Source organism: Pelodiscus sinensis, chromosome 5, assembly GCF_049634645.1.
Source record: "Pelodiscus sinensis isolate JC-2024 chromosome 5, ASM4963464v1, whole genome shotgun sequence".
Lineage (NCBI taxonomy): Eukaryota > Metazoa > Chordata > Testudines > Trionychidae > Pelodiscus > Pelodiscus sinensis.
This window is the reverse complement of record NC_134715.1, coordinates 85,884,555-85,902,411: the sequence shown is the minus strand read 5'-3', so window position 1 is coordinate 85,902,411 and position 17,857 is coordinate 85,884,555. Positions and strand designations below refer to the sequence as shown.

General features: G+C 43.6%; 1 protein-coding gene across 4 annotated transcripts in view; it reads right to left on the bottom strand.

Moving 5' to 3' along the window:
• The window catches only part of LNX1 (ligand of numb-protein X 1), a 111,474-nt gene that overhangs the window by 74,352 nt on the left and 19,265 nt on the right, over positions 1–17,857 (bottom strand). For 3 of the 4 annotated variants that reach the window (XM_006113478.2, XM_075930416.1, XM_075930415.1), the window contains exon 2: positions 14,985–15,462. In XM_006113478.2, the coding sequence (XP_006113540.2) occupies positions 14,985–15,376 (392 nt within the window). In that variant the 5' untranslated portion in view covers positions 15,377–15,462. Of the gene's footprint in view, positions 1–12,608; positions 12,903–14,984; positions 15,463–17,857 lie in introns of those variants that run through there. The other variant, XM_006113479.4, reaches the window with a different exon arrangement.

Sequence of the window (17,857 nt, the reverse complement as noted above, 5' to 3'; positions counted from 1 at the left end):
AAAAAAGGTTCCCCCTTCCCCCAAAAGAACCACGTCTAGATGGCGGTTTCACTTTTGAAAAGCACTTTTTCGAAAGAGCACGCAGTCAACATTATGCAAATGAAGCACAGAAAATTCAAATCCCGGGTTCATTTGCAATTTCAATCTGTCTAATTTACATTCCTCTTTCAAAAGAGGGATGTAATCTAGACATGTCCTTAGTGACAGTTATTGTGACTATTAATTGGATATTAATATACCAATGAGATACTTACCAAAAGTTTAAACCAAAATTATTGGTGATTTTTCCTGGGTGTTGGATAATACAAGTAACAATTACCTCGAGATTCTGGTTTCACAGAATGCTACTGCTGAACCAGTTCTGTGAATTGTTGTATTACAACACGTGCTGCACACAGTTTGTATGCTTTTCTGCATGTAATTTAATGTATCACTACAAGCTCCAGAATCTATTAAGAATATTAAGAGGAACAATCTTACTTCTTACTCAGAAATTTCAATCTAAACATTTACCAGCACCTACTCTAGACTCCCAGTGTACTCATTGCCTTCAGGTGGCTGCTTGTGAATCACAGAAGTCAAATTAAAAAGATCTATTGGACCATCCAGGCCATTTCCTGTCCATACAAGATTGTTCAATATGATAGTTTCTAGCATTTGCATAATCTAGTTTAAAAAGTTCCAAGTGAGAGAGCCTCCAGTGCTCCCCATCGGACATTAACTAAGTGGTTAAAATAATGTGAAACAATAGAATCAGTTACAAGCATGGGTCAGGAGAGATCTTTTCGTTCCCAGTCTCACCAGGTTAAATCCCCACTGGATTCTGCACTCTTACCAAAATCATGGGCTTTCAGCTGTTCTATACAGTAAATCAGAAGATAATCTACGAAATGTGTGGTTTGGTTTAGATAGAGTTAGGTCACTAGCAGGGCTATTTTCCTCTAATTTACTGCATGCACTAAGGGGCACACATCCTGCTTTCCTTTCACAGCAGAGCAAGACTGTCCTGCCTAGAGATGTGAAAGTGTAATCATGTACACGGTTAATTGAGGAGCCTGGGCTCATCGGTTAGCCTTCATGGTTACACATAAGCTCCTGATAGGCGTGGGGAGCCAGCTTAAAAGCCAGCTTCTAGACAATCTCACAGCAGGGGGCTGGGCTAGATGACCTACCGAGGTCCCTTCTAACCCTACATTTCCATGATTCTGTGCAAAGTAAATTCTATGAAAAGTCAAATTCATCCTTGAAGTAATGCCAAGGATGAATTTTCCTCGGTGATTCAAAAAACCTGATTTCACATTCTCTGATTTATCATCTGGATTCAACAAAATGTAGCTACAGCACTCAAATCCCTTTGTGATTAAAATACATGATTAACCATAGTACAGGCAGTCCCCAGGTTACGTACAAGATAGGGATTGTAGGTTTGTTCTTAAGTTGAATTTGTACGTAAGTCGGAACTGGCGTCCAGATTCAGCCGCTGCTGAAACTGACCAGCGGCTGACTACAGGAAGCCCGGGGCAGAGCAACTCCGCCTCGGGCTTCCTGTAGTCAGCCGCTGGTCAGTTTCAGCAACGGCTGACTTGGGGACGCCTGGGGCAGAGCAACTGGGGTGCTGCTGGGTTGGTCCAGTAGCGGCGAGGAGTGGTGCTGCGGGACCAACCGGCAGCGCCCCAACTGCTCTGCCCCAGGTGTCCGTGAGAAAAGCCTGGTCTGCTGGGGGGGGGGGGGGGGGGGAAGGGCGCACTAGCTGCCCCCCCCCCCCCAGCAGACGAGGGAGACACGGGCGGCGGGACCGAGACGCGCCGCAGTCCTGCCGCCCGCGTCCTCCGTGGCTTTGCTCCGCGTTTCCCTGGTCTGCTGGGGGGCCCCCCCCCAGCAGACCAGGGAGACGCGGAGCAGCTTTTCTCGCCCCGGGGGACGCGGGCGGCGGGTCTGGGCGGTCCTGCCGCCCGCGTCCTCCGGGGCGAGAAAAGCCCTGTTCGTAAGTACGGATCCGACATAAGTCGGATCCGCGTAACCCGGGGACTGCCTGTACACCTTCTTTATTAATATGTAGGCGTGGAAGGATTTTTTTTCCAATAAATATCAATTTCATCATACATAAACAAGCCACTGGAAAAATATTTCCATCAATAATAGAAATTTACAGATAAGCAAAGTAAAAAAATACTGTTTGAACACTCAGATTTTGATTTAAGGATATTTACTTTGTATATTGACATGATATTGATTGTCCCATAATTTCTCTAAACAGTGAATGTTTAAATCAATACAAAATAAAGAAAACGGTTAAATACCATAATTTTGTACAACTGTGAAAATTTAAATCGATAAAAATCTAAAAATACTTAAACACTCCCTCCCCTTCCGAATAGCCTAGCAGCACCTTAAAGACTAACAAAACATGTAGATGATATCATGAGCTTTTGTGGCCACAACCCACTTTTTTAGATACTCCATTCATCTGAAGAAGTGGGTTGTGCCCACAAAGGCTCATGATATCATCTACATGTTTTGTTAGTTTTTAAGGTACTGCTAGACTGTTCATTGTTTAATTATTTCCAGTTACAGATTAATTCAGCTACCCCTCTGAAGCTTTTAAAAATACTTAAACAGCAATGATATGATATCCATCAACATTGTAAAAATTAAAAATTGAATTCTGCCAAGTCTAGAGAGACTGTTTCCATTGTTGTGCTGATTCAGCAAAAGGGGCCGCATTATGCCTTCATTTACAAAAGTGAATCCCTAACCAAACCCTAAACATTTAGCCATACATTCTACTTTATTATGCTAGTGTTACTACTTGTGCTGCTATAAGTCTCTGCCTCTGTATCTGGTGCTGTAAGTGTCTTTGCACATACAGTCTATAGCTCAAGGGGAACAGTTTGGATACTCAGTCACATGTCAAGATGCAAAAATCAATGCTAAGCCCTAAAAGATACAACTACTTATAGAGAAGGTCACTAAACACAACCAGCTGCTCTGCTATGCTACAAGCTTGAAGGCAGATTCTACAAAAAGGTCACGGGTGTCCCAACACACACGCAGTCCATCCCTCCTCACTCTGCTTCCCTATTTTAAGCAGGACATTCCTGTAAGGGACCTTATATATTTATTGAGTAGGATTTACTTTATATTGAGCACAGAAATACGGGGGGAGGAGAGGGAGAGAAGAATGTTGATCCCTGGTGTTGCAAGAAAGCAGAGTTCTGCCTGATCCATCAGAAAAAGCGCTCAAGGTAAAATATCATCCTCGGCATGCTGCCAAGTTTAGTGATAAACTGGGTTAATTGTAGTAAAGTGAGGAAGCACAAGTTAGGCCTGCCTACGTATGGTAGCAATACAAATTAACGGCAGGAAGGCTTTGGGAATGAACAGGGCCAGCTGTAGGGGTTGGCTTGTTGGGCTGTGCAGCTTTTTCTTTTTTCTGTCAAAGTGCCTAGGGCAGCCCTGGTTATGAATCTGTCTCTGGTGCATCGTAATACCCAGCCTGCACCTTCTCCCCTTCATTTCCTGCCCCATTTCAATGCTCAACCTCTTTCTCCAGGCCCCTCCCATCACCTCCTGTTGCAAATTAGCCTCTGAGGGGCAGTTCTTGTGCTGTGTTTGGGAACAGGTTATGTAAGAAAGGCATCCAGTGTGGTTCAGGAAACTCATACAAAAATCCAACATAATTGAGGCATAACTAGTTCATGAAAAGAGCGCTTTTTGCCAACTGCAATTATGGGATTACCTTTCCAGCTTGGTGAGGTTTAATTTTTGCAACTAGCACAGGTTTGGCTTTTTGGGTATAGAAGTATTGACCCTAATTGATGTTGCCTAGACAGGGGTTTGTTTTTCAGAGGTTAAGAGCCAATCAGTGCACCTGTGACTGATTGATTGCCTCCTAGCCTGAGTAGGGTAAGGCTGAGGGTGAGCTAAGAATCATTAGGTATCTGGGATTTATAAGGAGCAGGGAAACTGTTCTCTCCTGAGGAGAGAGTTCTATAGAGAGCAGCTAAACCCAAGCAAGGTGGGTTCAGCAGAAAAAGGAGAGGCTGGGAAGATCTAGGGTGAAGGCAGAAGTCTGACAACCAAAGGGAAGTTGCATTCAGAACAGGCTGCAGGGAAGCAGCACTACGGAATTTGGGATTGGGAAACAGCAACACACCTGAAGAAGCTGACCTAGATGGTTAATGCAGGGCCCCTGGACTGGAGCCAAGAGTGGAGAGTGGGCCAAAATTGTTCTACCAGTCCTGAAGAAAGGGGTGTACAAGCCCAATGTAAAGAATTTTGAGCTCAGGATGGGGCTGAGACTGACCCCAACGGGCAGGCAAAGGAATCACCCTAGAGGAGGCTGAGGGTTTTTTTTTTTAGGGCTGTCAAGTGATTTAAATTAATTGTGATTAATTGCATGAATAAAAAAACCATAATCATGATGAATTGCACACACTGCCCCTTTGAAACACTGCAGCAGTGTTTCAAAGGGGCAGCACCACAGGAGCCCGGGATCAGCTGGAGTCCTCAGCTGATCCCAGGCTCTGCTAGCACTGCCCCTTTGAAATGCAGCGGTGGCAATTCCAAGGAGCAGCACTGTGGGAGCCCAGGATCAGTTGGGAACTCCAGCTTATACCTGGCTCCTAATTCGCTGCCCCTTTGAGGTGCTAGAGTGGCACTTCAAAGGGGCAGCACAGCATTAATGCCTGCAATTAACATGTTACAAAAATTAATGTGTTAATCCTGCCCTGAGTTAAGCACAGGCATTAACGCACATCAGTTGACAGCCCCAGTTCTTTAATGTTGTGATATTTTGTGAACTTTCACTTTAAACCCTCTTTTTACTTTTTGGGGGGTGGGGTGGGGATCTTGATGTGATTTGGCCAGAGGACTGAGATACAGAAGACCTTGTGAGAGGCACAAGTCTTCAGGACCTGCCAGAGACAAGAGGCCCTCGCAGTATCACACCCTGATGCAAAGGAGTGTACCAGCTGACAGTACACTACTTCACATCAGCCTGTCTTAAAACTGTTAGAGAGGAGATACACAGCATCACTACAGATCAGATTCTGCCTCCAGAGGGGAGTATGCATCTAGCTACCAATGAGATAAGGAGTTTCACACAGGACCCAGATGGTAGAATGTGGTTTGATCATTTTATTTTAAACTACTCAATCCACCAGTCTGCCTCCTATGCAAAATTCCCTGGTAGAGATCGACAGGAATCTATAAAGAATAAGTGTTGTTGGCCCTAGTGTAACCCTAGAAAAAAAAGAAACAAAAGACAGGACTATTTAGCACTTTAAAGACTAACAAGATGGTTTATTAGGTGATGAGCTTTCATGGGCCAGACCCACTTCCTTAGATCAAATTGTGGAAGAAAACTGGCATGACCATATATACCAAAGGGATACAATCAAAAAAAGTGAACACATAAAACTGACAAATCAGATTTTAGAACAGAGGAGGGGTGAGGGGGGGAGGTTAGTGTCTATGAGATAATGATATTAGGGATGATAATTGGGGAAGCTATCTTTGTAATGGGTAAGATAGTTAGCATCTCTGTTAAGGCCCATTCATAAAGTGTCAAATTTAAGCATGAATGACAGTTCTGAGGTTTCCCTTCATAGTCTGGTGTTAAAGTGTCTTTGAAGCAGGATACATGTCGTTAGGTCATTGAAACAATGCCCAGTCTGGTTGAAATGACAAGAAACTTTTTTGTGAAACTGTCTGATGTGTGCATTGATTCTTTGGCAAAGTGTCTGAGACATTTGTCTAATATACATAGCAGACGGACACTGTTGGCACACGATGGCATAAATTATATTTCTGGATGAACAGGAATGTGTGTTCTTGATCTTTGTTAGGTCCAATGATGATGTCAGCAGAGTAAATATGTGGACAAATCTGGCAACGGGGTTTGTTGCAAGGGAAAGTTCCAGGTTTGGTATTCGAGCGGTATATCCTGTGGTTGTTGGTGAGAATCATCCTGAGGTTAGGTGGTTGTCTATAGGAGACTATGAGTCTATCTCCTATAGACAATGTGGCCCAATACACTGTTTTTTTTTTTAAATGGCCCTTCCCTGTGTTCAGGCCGGCCCGAGCCATTTTGGCGCCCTGGGCCCGGGTACACGGCACATGTGCGGGCCCACCCCTCTAGGGGGCACGGCACATGTGCGGGCACGGCCCATGTGCTGCCCGGCCCGGCCGCCGCATCTGGTCATGCAGGGCCCCATGGCTATGGGGGGGGGGGGGCAGGGCGTTGCTGGCCGGTGCTGTGGGGATGGAGGGGGCCGGCGCTGTGGGAGCTGGGTGCGTGGCGCCTGATGGCAGTTATAAGGGGCGCCGCACACCCCTTACAGCTGCCATCAGGCACCCCCCCATCAGTTAGCTCCCCGGGCAGCTGCCCGGCTTGCCCACCCCTTAGTCCGGCCCTGCCTGTGTTACTAGCAATACTGAGCCATTACATAGAGCCCAGTATTTTCAAAGCATTGTATAATCACATGTTTAAAGGGCACAGTTGTGTAAATGCAGAAAATGGCACCAGCAATATGAGCTGGTACCCTCCTCACTCCATGTTACTGGGGGTGGGGGAAGTTCTGTCCTACAGCTGCACTAGCTCCTCACAGCATGTTTATCTGCTTTCCCTAGCAGCTAGGCCCCAGAGCCACTCACTGGTGCTGCCTGGAAGAGTGCCTGGCTGCTGCCTCCTGCCTCGACTTGGCTTCTGGGACACTGGTGGAGTGAGTTGGAGCCTCCCCTGGTTAATTTAATTTTAATTTAAGTCCAATTAAACAGATTACAGCATTTTGAATGTAACTTTCAGGATAGATTTTTAGAAACTTTATTCAGGCTAGTGAGCATTTTATTCACGCAAGTGGTACCAGCGCTTTCAGTGGGCCTCCTTGTGTAAGCAAACACTTACTAATGTGTGTGAGGGATGCACAGTCCAGCTCTTCTTTTGCGTTTGCCTTGCTGGTCCCCACTCACAGCAGGAGAGAGCTACTGATGAGAGGAAAGGAACAAGACTGAAAAAAAGGAAAAGCAACTGAGTGGAAGTGATAGAGATGGAAGGAGTGGGTAAATCAAGTGAAGGATCCGGAGCAGATACTAAGCAGAGGTCAGAACCAGAAAGTCACACCACAGAGAACGAAAGGGAGAGTGAAAGTAGGGCCAGACACCAGATACGGGTCATTACCTTCAAGCTGAGGAAAGTGTCAACAATAGCTGCTAGAAACTGTAATCAATCCCAGCAGTTTGGAACAGTAACTATTTGGGGGAGGGGATCTGCTGCTGTAGTGAACGAGGTTGGGGAGAAATAAAAAGGGAGGGTGAAAAATTCCAGTGCCTATTACTCATCCATCCTGCAGTAGCTGCTCACACTAAATGAAGGGCTTTGAACCAGAAGATAATATCCAGATCAGGGGAGGCCCAAAGAGATATCAGGGGCAGAGAGGCTACAGAACCCCAGACTGGCGAGCTTTTTATGGAAGGTGGTGTTTTTTGCACAGTTTCTTTTGTAATGCTGTAAAGTAGGTCTGAGGCTAACAGTCAAAAATTAGCTATTTCCTTTTATTGCTCCTCAGTTTTGTTTTTCTTGTGACCCATCCAATTCTAGTACACTGGAAAGAGGATTAGTTTTGTGCTACCAATTTAACTTAAATATCCTCAGTGGTTTCTGCTCAAGAACAATAATTTCTTTCACTTGACAATGGACCTGCACAATGTTTTAGTTCCTTATAAAACCAAAAATCTTAATTTTTGGGATACATTTTCCTGAAGCAGGCCATTTCCAAGTGCACAATCAATGGTATGCACTAGCACCTACATGCATATGGGACCCGTGTTTATAAATTCTGTCAAATGATAACAAATGCACTATGGGCTCACCTTAACCCTATCCAAAGCACAACACACGTGCACTTAAAATTAAGCATGTGAGTAATCTCAGCTTGACAGGACTACTCATTCTGAAGGTTAAATGGGTGGCTTAAGTACTGTGCTGAACTGGGGGCAGAGTACTCAGCATCTTGCAGAACTGAGCCCCAAAATGACAATCCTACAAATACGTTGAAAATATACAATGTAGAAATTAACCACTGCAATAATCAGGCTTCAAACCTACAAGCCTTTAGGATGAGGAGTAACTTCACTTACTGTGGAATTACACATACATGCAGTTATCCACATATGTACAGTTTTGTAGAATCAGAGCCTATCCATAAGAACGGCCATACTGGGTCAGACCAAAGGACCATCTAACCCAGTATCCTGTTTGCTGACGATGGCCAATACCAGATGCCCCAGAGGGATCACCTGATGTGATCCCTCCCCTGTCACCCACCTTCAGAGAAACAGAGGCTAGGGACACCATTGCATTGGCAAGTTGTGTATACACAAATAAGGGATTTTTATTGAAAAAGTGGACTTTTGGGCATATTTGTCTTGAAACCAATCATTCAAATTGTGCAATGAATTGTAACCCTCATCTCTCATTGTGTAAGGAAGTCCTCCTCCTAGTAGTTTGACCCAAACTTTGCTTATGGTACTTGAAATATAGCCAAGGAAACTATAAGACAGCTGTGTTTGTTTTTTAATTTCATGAAAGAAACTTCTGCAGACTAATTATTATTGGAGAACCTATGAAGTTCAGACTATTGTTTTAAGAGAATTATCCAATACAAATTAAATGGGAAACCCAATCCAGCTAAATTGGTGTGGCTATTCTTGACTAATGCAAATGCAAAAAAGACTGCAAATTAATTCTCTGCACTACACAAGAAACAGATTAAAAACATGACTTCAGATACAGATTTAAAAAATTTGGGTTCAAATTACTGGTGCTCTGAAGTTGGTCAGTTAATGGCACTGACTATACCTAGGCACTGTATATGCTTTACTACCCAGCACTCAATCCTGGCAACAGTTATTTCAATCTTGGATTGCCACTAAACACCCAAACTGCCAAACCTTCACAACTGAATGGGAATTGTCACACCAGTGAAGGGTGCACCTAGATTAAAACCAATAGATACAATCTTTGCATGGCTGAAGCCTTTTTTCTCAAAGGTAGAAGTCAAGTACTGTAACATCCACTAGCTGGACTAGCATCCTTTCCTTCACCATTGTATTTCTAGTATGCTTAGTTAGTGCCTGATTTTTTTGATGCCTTTACGTTGACTCCACCAGTACTTTCTGCCTTCTGCTTAAGGAATGTTCTTGAAAAATTGTTTCATGCTAACATTGCGATTTACATATTTGATTTTTGATTTTCATGTTTGATTTTCAAATTCATAAGAACTCTATTCCCATTCCGAAGAGCTTCTTGGCCCATTTATCTAGGTTTTATGGAAGCGCAAAAAATTATCCATTGGAGTGGCTTTGCCAGGGGGAATGAATTTGAGGCATAATGCACCTTGCCCAGGTCTCCTATAGCACCCCCACATCTGGATCTCAGAGGCTGTTTAGGTTTGTCTCTCAATACCTTACCCATACTGCTGGAATGGACTCCCCTCCACTGAACAATGGAAAGGAGGCTTGGCAAAGGAAATTTTAGCACAATCCCAAGGGTTTCTCTGCATGATGGAGCAATCTAGTCAAATAATAATAAACAACTGTCTAATATTCAGGACAAAAATGAGAGTAATATGCATTATGTGCCCCAAGGGGAGGGAACAGCCGCCCTGCAGAAAGGTGGGGGAAGTGGTTTTAATAGTGGTAACTCAAACAAGAGATTGACATTTGCTCACAGAGTACTTGTAAGTATCAAATATTTTTCCCTAATTTGAACAAATGGCAAAAAAAAGTAGAAAGCTAAAAACGACTCCACACCCACCCACGCTTTCTCAGGGAAATCCTAAAGTTGCTGCTCCTGGGCTTCATGGAACTGCCCAATGCCCGTACCGTTATATTCCCACCTGCCTGGTCCCAGATAGAGAGCCCTGACCCCTTTTGATACTCCTCCCACTAATGCCTCTACTGTCACAGAAAGGAAGGCTTCTGTGCTCTACAACAGCTGTCTCCCCCTCTTTACTCTTCCTCTGCTCTGGTGAAAGGGGCAACCAATGACTTCTCCATAGCTTAAGAAAATGTTTCTCTAGCAGCTAGAAGAGATTTGGGGCTATATCATGGTCCTCATCCAAAATATCATACATTCTGCTGTTGTGTAGAACAAACCCTGGCATTCCTACTTTCAATGCCCCTTTCCTGGCTTGCTTGCATCTTAGTCCCTAGTAAATTATGGTATTACAGGGTGATATAGGGAATCTCCTGATTGCTTCATTCTATTGTTCATTGCAGGACCTTCATTTAGTTTTACACCAATAGCAACTCATGATCAGAATACACCAGTCTTTTCCCTTGGCAGCATTCCTGTCCTGTCCTCTGAGTTGATGTCTTTTTGATGACTGTCAATAAAGTGAGGTCCAACCAAGTTCTGTATTTATATTGGCCTCCAGCCAAAAGTGTAACTTATTGCAACCGAATTTCCTGTGACACCCACAAGTCGATCTGTTGCATGCAGTGATGCACTAACGCTTTCTGCTGTGTGGTTCAGGGATTAAAAAAATGACACCTGTCCCTACCCTACTCACTAAAGGATAAGGGGTTAAAAACTTGCCTACACAGCCTGTAGACTGTTTAGGATACTGATACTGTATTTGTCAGACAGACAAATCTTTAAGAATATACACAAACATGCACTGGACAATGTGTGCAAGTAACCCGAAAAGCAACTGTCAGACTAAAAAAATTATGCAATGTGACTAAACAAGACTGAAAACAGAATTCCTCTCTTTCAACTGCTGCCATTAGAGAGGGAGGGCCTTGAATCCAACCCATATGCTAACAGAGTATGTCTCTGACTGTGCAGTATCCATGAGTAGCCAACACAGAAAAAACAAAGAAGAATTACAGAAGCCAATTCTTAAACAAGTATAAACTGCCTAATGTTCTTTTGAATTACGTGAAAGAGAAGATAACTGACTAATGCTCCTGTACATTATAAAAAAAGCCAGTCTCCAGTCATACAATCCATATCCTGTCCTCAGTGCTTTAAATTACTCTTTTGTGGCTGGGTTGTGTTTCACTAAAGTTCTCAAAAGAATAGATGTGCACCTCCCATTACTCACAGATGGAGATGCACGTCCAACTCCAGAGTCACTGGGCAAGGAATGTGCATCTTTACAAGAACAACTATATAAAGTGACTAATATTTTGGGAGGACAAAAGGTTCAAGTAAATTGGAGATGAATAACTACTGCATGTAGTAGCTTTTTATTCCTGTAAAACAAATGAACCAGAATTCCTCAAAAGAAAGCAATAGGGATGTGAGTGTGTGTGTGGAGGGGGGGGTATGTGTGTGTGCGCGCGTGCACAAGCTCTGATTAATCTCATCAATTTGCTTTCCTGGAAACTGGATGGCCCAGATGTCGTTGTTGCCATTATAAAAAATGTGTTCATCTGCTCTGGTTTCTGCTTGATTTTCTGCTTGTTTTGCTTAAGTGATTTATTTTTTTAATGAACGTTCTTAGCCAAAATGCTAAATTAAAGTCAGGGAATCATCTTCTTCTAAGCCAGACTCTCTTTCATATTTAGAAAAACCTGTGTGGCCTATAGTAATCCCGAGTAGCACTATAAATAATTACTGAATTATTAATAGCTGCTGTGCACATCAAATACGAATTTCAAAAGGGGCTTTTTGTTATCTCAAATGCTACTAGTTTGGCATGAGAGCAGAGACGATACAACACAAACACACCCTGTGAATTAAAACTGTTCTGATCTTCTCCTCTTCAAAAGGTAATCTTATAATTCCTGAGCAAAATAAAGCCACTCCATTCATTCATCTCAAGCAACATGTTGAAATTAATAAAACCTGTTTTATTTTGGATCATATTTCATAATGTTCCTGTATTTATTTGAAACTTTAAAGCACCTATTACCATTGCATCTAAGTGTTAATTCAACTAGCATCATTTACTGACCATACATGAAGTGACAGAGTATTTATCGTAAGCTTTGGAAAAGTCAGTTATATTTTTAATGCTCCAGAGGATGTAAATATGAATCACTACATTTAAAATAGACAGTATTATAGAAAAATAATATTCTGCTATAGGCAACCCCCCCCCCCCCCACAAACATGAGGATTTTTTCATCTCAAAAGTGAATATATAGTAAAAGTGTTCTCACGAAAGGTGTGCAGATTTACAAAGAGAACACATGTGCACACACAAAAGGTGATCTACAAAGGGTGTGTATCTGTGATCCCATGCTCTATTCTCATTCTCTGAGTCTATGGACAGAAAAGGAGATATAAAAGGATGAAAAAAAAAAAAACTTCCATCAGAATCACCAACCCAGAAAGGCAAAATTGACAGGGAGACACCAAGACAGCTTTGCTCAGCTGCTTCCACATTTCAGAAGTGGAATGAATTAGAGAAGTCTCGCTATTATTAGTCCTTCCGATCAGATGCAGGCTGCATGTGGAACTGTTTTAAACATTGGCAAGATGCTTTGTAGCTTACACACACATACAGGTATTGCATTCCGAGAATTCCCCATTAAAAAGACAATACACAGACACACACAGAGACCACAACAACAGCATGACTGTGAGTACTCACAGCTCTGAGTACAGGAAGTGCAGATTGCCCACATTGTCTATGTAGTTTGCAGGACTTAGCCAAGGTAGGACCAATAACAGAAGAGCCTTCATTTTCAGCTGGCACTGCTGGCACTGCTGCTAGGTTTCCTCCTTCCCACTTTTTCCTCTGCCTGCTGATGGGACACAGAACTTGGAGCTTTTATGTCAGCCAAACCCTTTCTAAGCAAGCCTTTCCATTTCAGTGCAATTGGTAGCACGTTATGAATCAAATTTAAATCCCTTAAACGAAGCTATGCTGAAAAATCATTGACCTGTAAGAGGATTACTTGAGCTGATTCTCAGATGGGTAGATGTGAGGGTTTAGGGACAGCACAGCATGGTTGGCAAGACAGTGACTTATGCTGCATAGCAGGCTGATGCACAGGAAAGAGACCTGCCTCCTGCAGTATCCAGAGTGGCTCTTCAGAAGCAGCTGGTACATTTACATCACTGGCCAGAAGCAGATGGGTTATGAACTAAACTGCATCACAGAAGAGTGTAGTAGGCTCAACATGGCAAATGAAGCCCCCTCCCTCCCCCAACTCCCGCAGTGCCAAAGCATGCAATGGAGGATGACTACATCTTTTAAAAGTAAAACACCACAAAGAAGCTTATCTGATTGGCTATTGATTCCAGTTCAGTCTAATTGCTCAGTATTCAGCTAGATGCTTTTGTGCAAAGGTGATTTAAATGTGAACCCAGGATATATTGCTCTCTTTTAGAAGTAATGCGAATGACTAATTTTAAGTGAGAGTGTTTCCAGTGCATGCTTGTGCCAATTCCAGGTATAAGCAATTAAATTTCTCTTAGCACAAGCATAAATATAAAGGATATTCATCTTGTCCCGTCAGTGAGCTCATCTCTGTAAATGGGGAGCTTTCATTTTCTCCTAGAGAAAAAGAAGGGGCTGGAGACTGATTTATGAAAGAATGTAGCAGTTGCCGGGTACACCAATGACTCTAATAGAATCCACTTTGATTTATTCACTGAGAACTAGTCACATTTAGCTGAGATTTCAGCCTGAGTTGAGCTGCTCCCTCCAGGAGCATCAGACTATTTTATTAACAGAGTCACATGCCTTCTCCTTCCCTATTGTTTTGCTTGTATTAAACAGAACACAGTCGTTTCAAACTGCATTGTGCTTAGACAGGACAAATTCCTAACTTTAAGAACATGCAGCCCTTCTTGTCTCCTGTACTATTATGAATTGGAATTCAGACTGCAAGTGGGGTTTCGGGGCTGAAGTCCTCAAAAGCATAAAAATGGTAGTGATAATTACCAAATGCTTGTATTTAAACATAAATACAGGGTTGGAACTCCCAGGGTAGGTCATTCTGGTGTAGGGGCAAGGAAATTCAGCTGGAGTAGCCTCTGTCTGCAGTGTGGTGGGCTGGGGCCAGCCTGGCCAAAGCAGCTTGTGGTGTGGCGGACCTGGCCAAGCTAGAGCAGCCCGCTGACTCTGCCACAGGTGGGGGGTTTCTCCAGCCAGGTCCACTGCCCTCTGGGTGGGGAGCTGCTCCAGCCTGACCAGACCCCCTACCCGCAGGATCCCAGTTAATCGGTTAACTGGAATGTTAAACATTTTGCTTAACCAGTTAACTTTTTAACCAGGATTTTATGCCTCTACAAGGAACAACCACTTGTAAGTTGGGGGCCTACATTTTTCAAAATCTGGGCCTAAGTTTTAAGATGTCTTTCAGTTTTGATCATACTACATTGACCAGATCCATGGGTGACATAGAGCAGATTAGCATCTTTGCATTTCACAGAAAAAGGGACATTTTTTCAAAAATAACTTTGGCATTTTCGAAAATGCCAGTGCTACTGACTTTCAATGGGATTTAGGCTTCAAAATAATTAAGCCACTTTTGAAACTGGGCCTGCAGTTCTTTTCAAAATTGTATCTGATACATTTTCGTGTGTGTCTGTTTCTGTGAAGAGAGAGAGCCATTTATACCCCTGATAGCAACTACAACATATTTAAGATATCCCAGGTCCCAAAAATCTCTAAGCTCACTTTGGATTCTGAAATTGTACAGTTAAAGTGTGTAATTTACCATAGAGATATCCTCTCTGATCACAGCCCTAGGATACTGCCCAGGAGAACCTGATATAGCTGAGTGAGTTTGTTGTAGAGAAGAGAATAAGATATATTCAAATGAATGGTAAAAATTTAGCCTTAACTTCTTTGAATACAATGAATTTAAATCAGGGCTGAATTTGAAAAATCTGTGTTAACATTAACTGTCCATAACAAGCAGAGTGTATTCAACTCCAGTCCAGTTATTGATGGTTTCAATCCCTTCTCAGATAGACAAATAAGCAAGCAAGCAAAAAACAGAAAGGTGAGACTTACCCAGTTTGGAAATGCTGTTCAAGGTCACAACGTTGCAAAACCTCTGAGCAGTGGTCTGTGAAGGGGCAGCTAACCATTAGCTTATCCAGGAGTTTGTTTACTAGTATGCTGGACTTTCTGCAAGACTGTAGAATCACCATTTTGCGATCCACAGGGCAGAAGTCTTTTTCCACTAGAAAGTTTGTAAGGCAGACTGTGCAGTAGGTATGACCACAGGGAGTGTCCAGTGGCTGGATCAAAGCTTGCAGGCAGATGTGGCATATTAGATCATCATCCATTTCTTCCGTGTAGCTGTACAGGTGGTTCTCTTCTGGTAAGTGTGATTGGCCACAGGTGATACATAAGGGATGACGATTGTCCTCAACTTCTACTGACAAATCTCTTTGACTCATGATGAGATATGATATGATACAAAACAGAGCAAATAAAACTGCTCTCTATTTGGGAGAATATCAGCAAATTCACTGAGACCACAAACCTGTAGGGAAAAAAAACCAAATAATTACATTTTGGGATGGTTGTTTTTAAACATAATTTATGGTTTATCTGGTTGTGCTGTGTCCTGTAAGAAAATGCCTCAGTGAATTTTACAGAAAGAATGCATCATTAGGGCAGGAAAATGAGTTAACCATATAACTTATGTTTTTTTCTTGCTGTTCCTCTCTGCTTCCCCCCCCCCCCCCCCCCCGGGCATTTCTGAAGGGAGGGAGAAGGAGGAGAAGAGATCTGAGTTTAAAGCATGCAAGTCAGCTGATTATTTTTTCCCTACAGGAAAACTTTGCAGTCACAAAGCAGCACCATGTAAAGGTGAAAGTGGCATGACACTTCATGTAGAAATACCATTAAGAATAATGATTGCCTCCTCTGCCACCAGTTCAGCACAGAATGAGAAGCCACTTGTAAAGTAGATGTAAAGGCAAAGAGTTATGTTTTGAATTAGTGCTATGTCCATGTCCCATGCTGCACTTTTCGCCGCTAATAAACTTTTAAGACCTTTCTTCTAAATGTTGCCTCAACTGTGGAAGAAAAGAACAATAACCATAAAACATACTATTATCCTTCAAACAACCAGTGAGCATAGAGATCTGAAGGATGGATAAGGCTGGATTTTTGGGAGAGGAAATATTTGTATGGATTAATTATGATTTGCTTTCACTAGATTTAAAACCTGTGTGTTCTTCCACTGTCTTCAGAAGAATTACTTCTGATCTATACTAGTGAGAGATGAGAACAGGGCCTATATATTTGTATTTAATAGCAGCTAGTCTAGTTTCTAGTGGAAACTTGTCATAACTAAAATCTGGAACCCTATAGGCAGTCCCAGAAGCAATAGTGATTAAATACATATGAAGAATTAAGTTCCCTCCGACCCCTAGAAATTAAGCCTTTAAATCGTCATTGACTCAGGCACATTGCTGAAGTGGTTTGAGGACGGGCTGCATGCTGCCACCACCACCCATACTACATCTGTTTTGTGAACAAACCAGACAATTTCAGTCTTCAGTACTTAAGGCTTTTTCACAAACTATACATTTACTTGTACAAACATGCAAAACATCATATTAGTCCAGAGGGAAGCATCCATCACACTATATACTATAGAGCAGTGATTCTCAAAGTGCAGTCTGTGGACTACTAGTCATTCACAGCTGCCTGCCAGGTGGTTCACGGCTCAAGTTCAGCCCCCATTTCCTCCCCATGCAGCGGGGAGCCAGCACTGCCACTTGAGCCTTGTGGTTGCCTTGCAGCCATGAGGTTGCCGCGCCAGACCCAGCTTCCCACTTGGAGGGTGTGTGGAGGAGGTGAGGAAAGCCCCAACTTTCCCTTCCAGACCTGGCTTGCAGAGAGGCAGAGCAAGTGGCTCCACATGCTCCGGAGCCACTTGCTCTGCCCCTCTCCATGAGCTAGGTCTGGCAGGGAAGGTCAGGACTTTCTTCATCGCCCCCACCCCACATTGGAAACCAGGAGCTGGTGTTGCAGCCTCACAGGTGTGTAGGTTCCCTGCTGCGTGTGTGTGCATGGGGAGGAACTGAGCTCCTCTGTCCCCACACTACTGGGGGAACGGCAGCGCAATGACACACTGTCTGGAAGCTTTCCTCACTGCAAGGGGTGTGTGAAACCAGGTAAGTTCCCCTCTTCATGCCCAGATCCCCACACCCCAGTCCCCCTCACTCCTCTCCCCTTGCCAAGACCCTGCACCCCCAGCTTGCTCTGACACACTCCCTTGCTCCTGCACCCTCCCCTGGCCAGACACCCTACTCCCAGCCTGTTTCTGCACCCTACTTCCCACCCAGGCCTTGCAACCTCTCCCTCTTCTGCACCCCACCTCCCTCCCAGATCCTGCACTACCATCCCTATTCCACTAGTTGGCAACCCTGTCTTGTACACTGAACCCCTCATTTTTGTCCCTACCTGAGAGCCTAAGGGGGTCCATAAAATACACTAACTCCAGAACCCCAAAAAAGTAAATCTGGCCTATGGAAAGCCCTGAACCTCAGTCTTCCCTGCCCCTTCTCTTTGCCTTCTGGGGCTGGAGCACCAGAGAAGTGAGGGCTGCATCTAGACTGGCAAGTTTTTCCGCAAAAGCAGCTGCTTTTGCGGAAAAACTTGCCAGCTGTCTACACTGACCACTTGAATTTCCACAAGAACACTGTCTTCCTACTGTCTGAAATCAGTGCTTCTTGCGGAAATGCTATGCTGCTCCCATTTGGTCAAAAGCCCTCTTGCGCAAATGCTTTTGTGCAAGAGGGCCAGTGTAAACAACACGGTATTGTTTTGCGCAAAAAAGCCCCGATTGGGAAAATGGCGATCGGGGCTTTCTTGCGCACAACCGCGTCTAGATTGGCACGGACGCTTTTCCGCAAAAAGTGCTT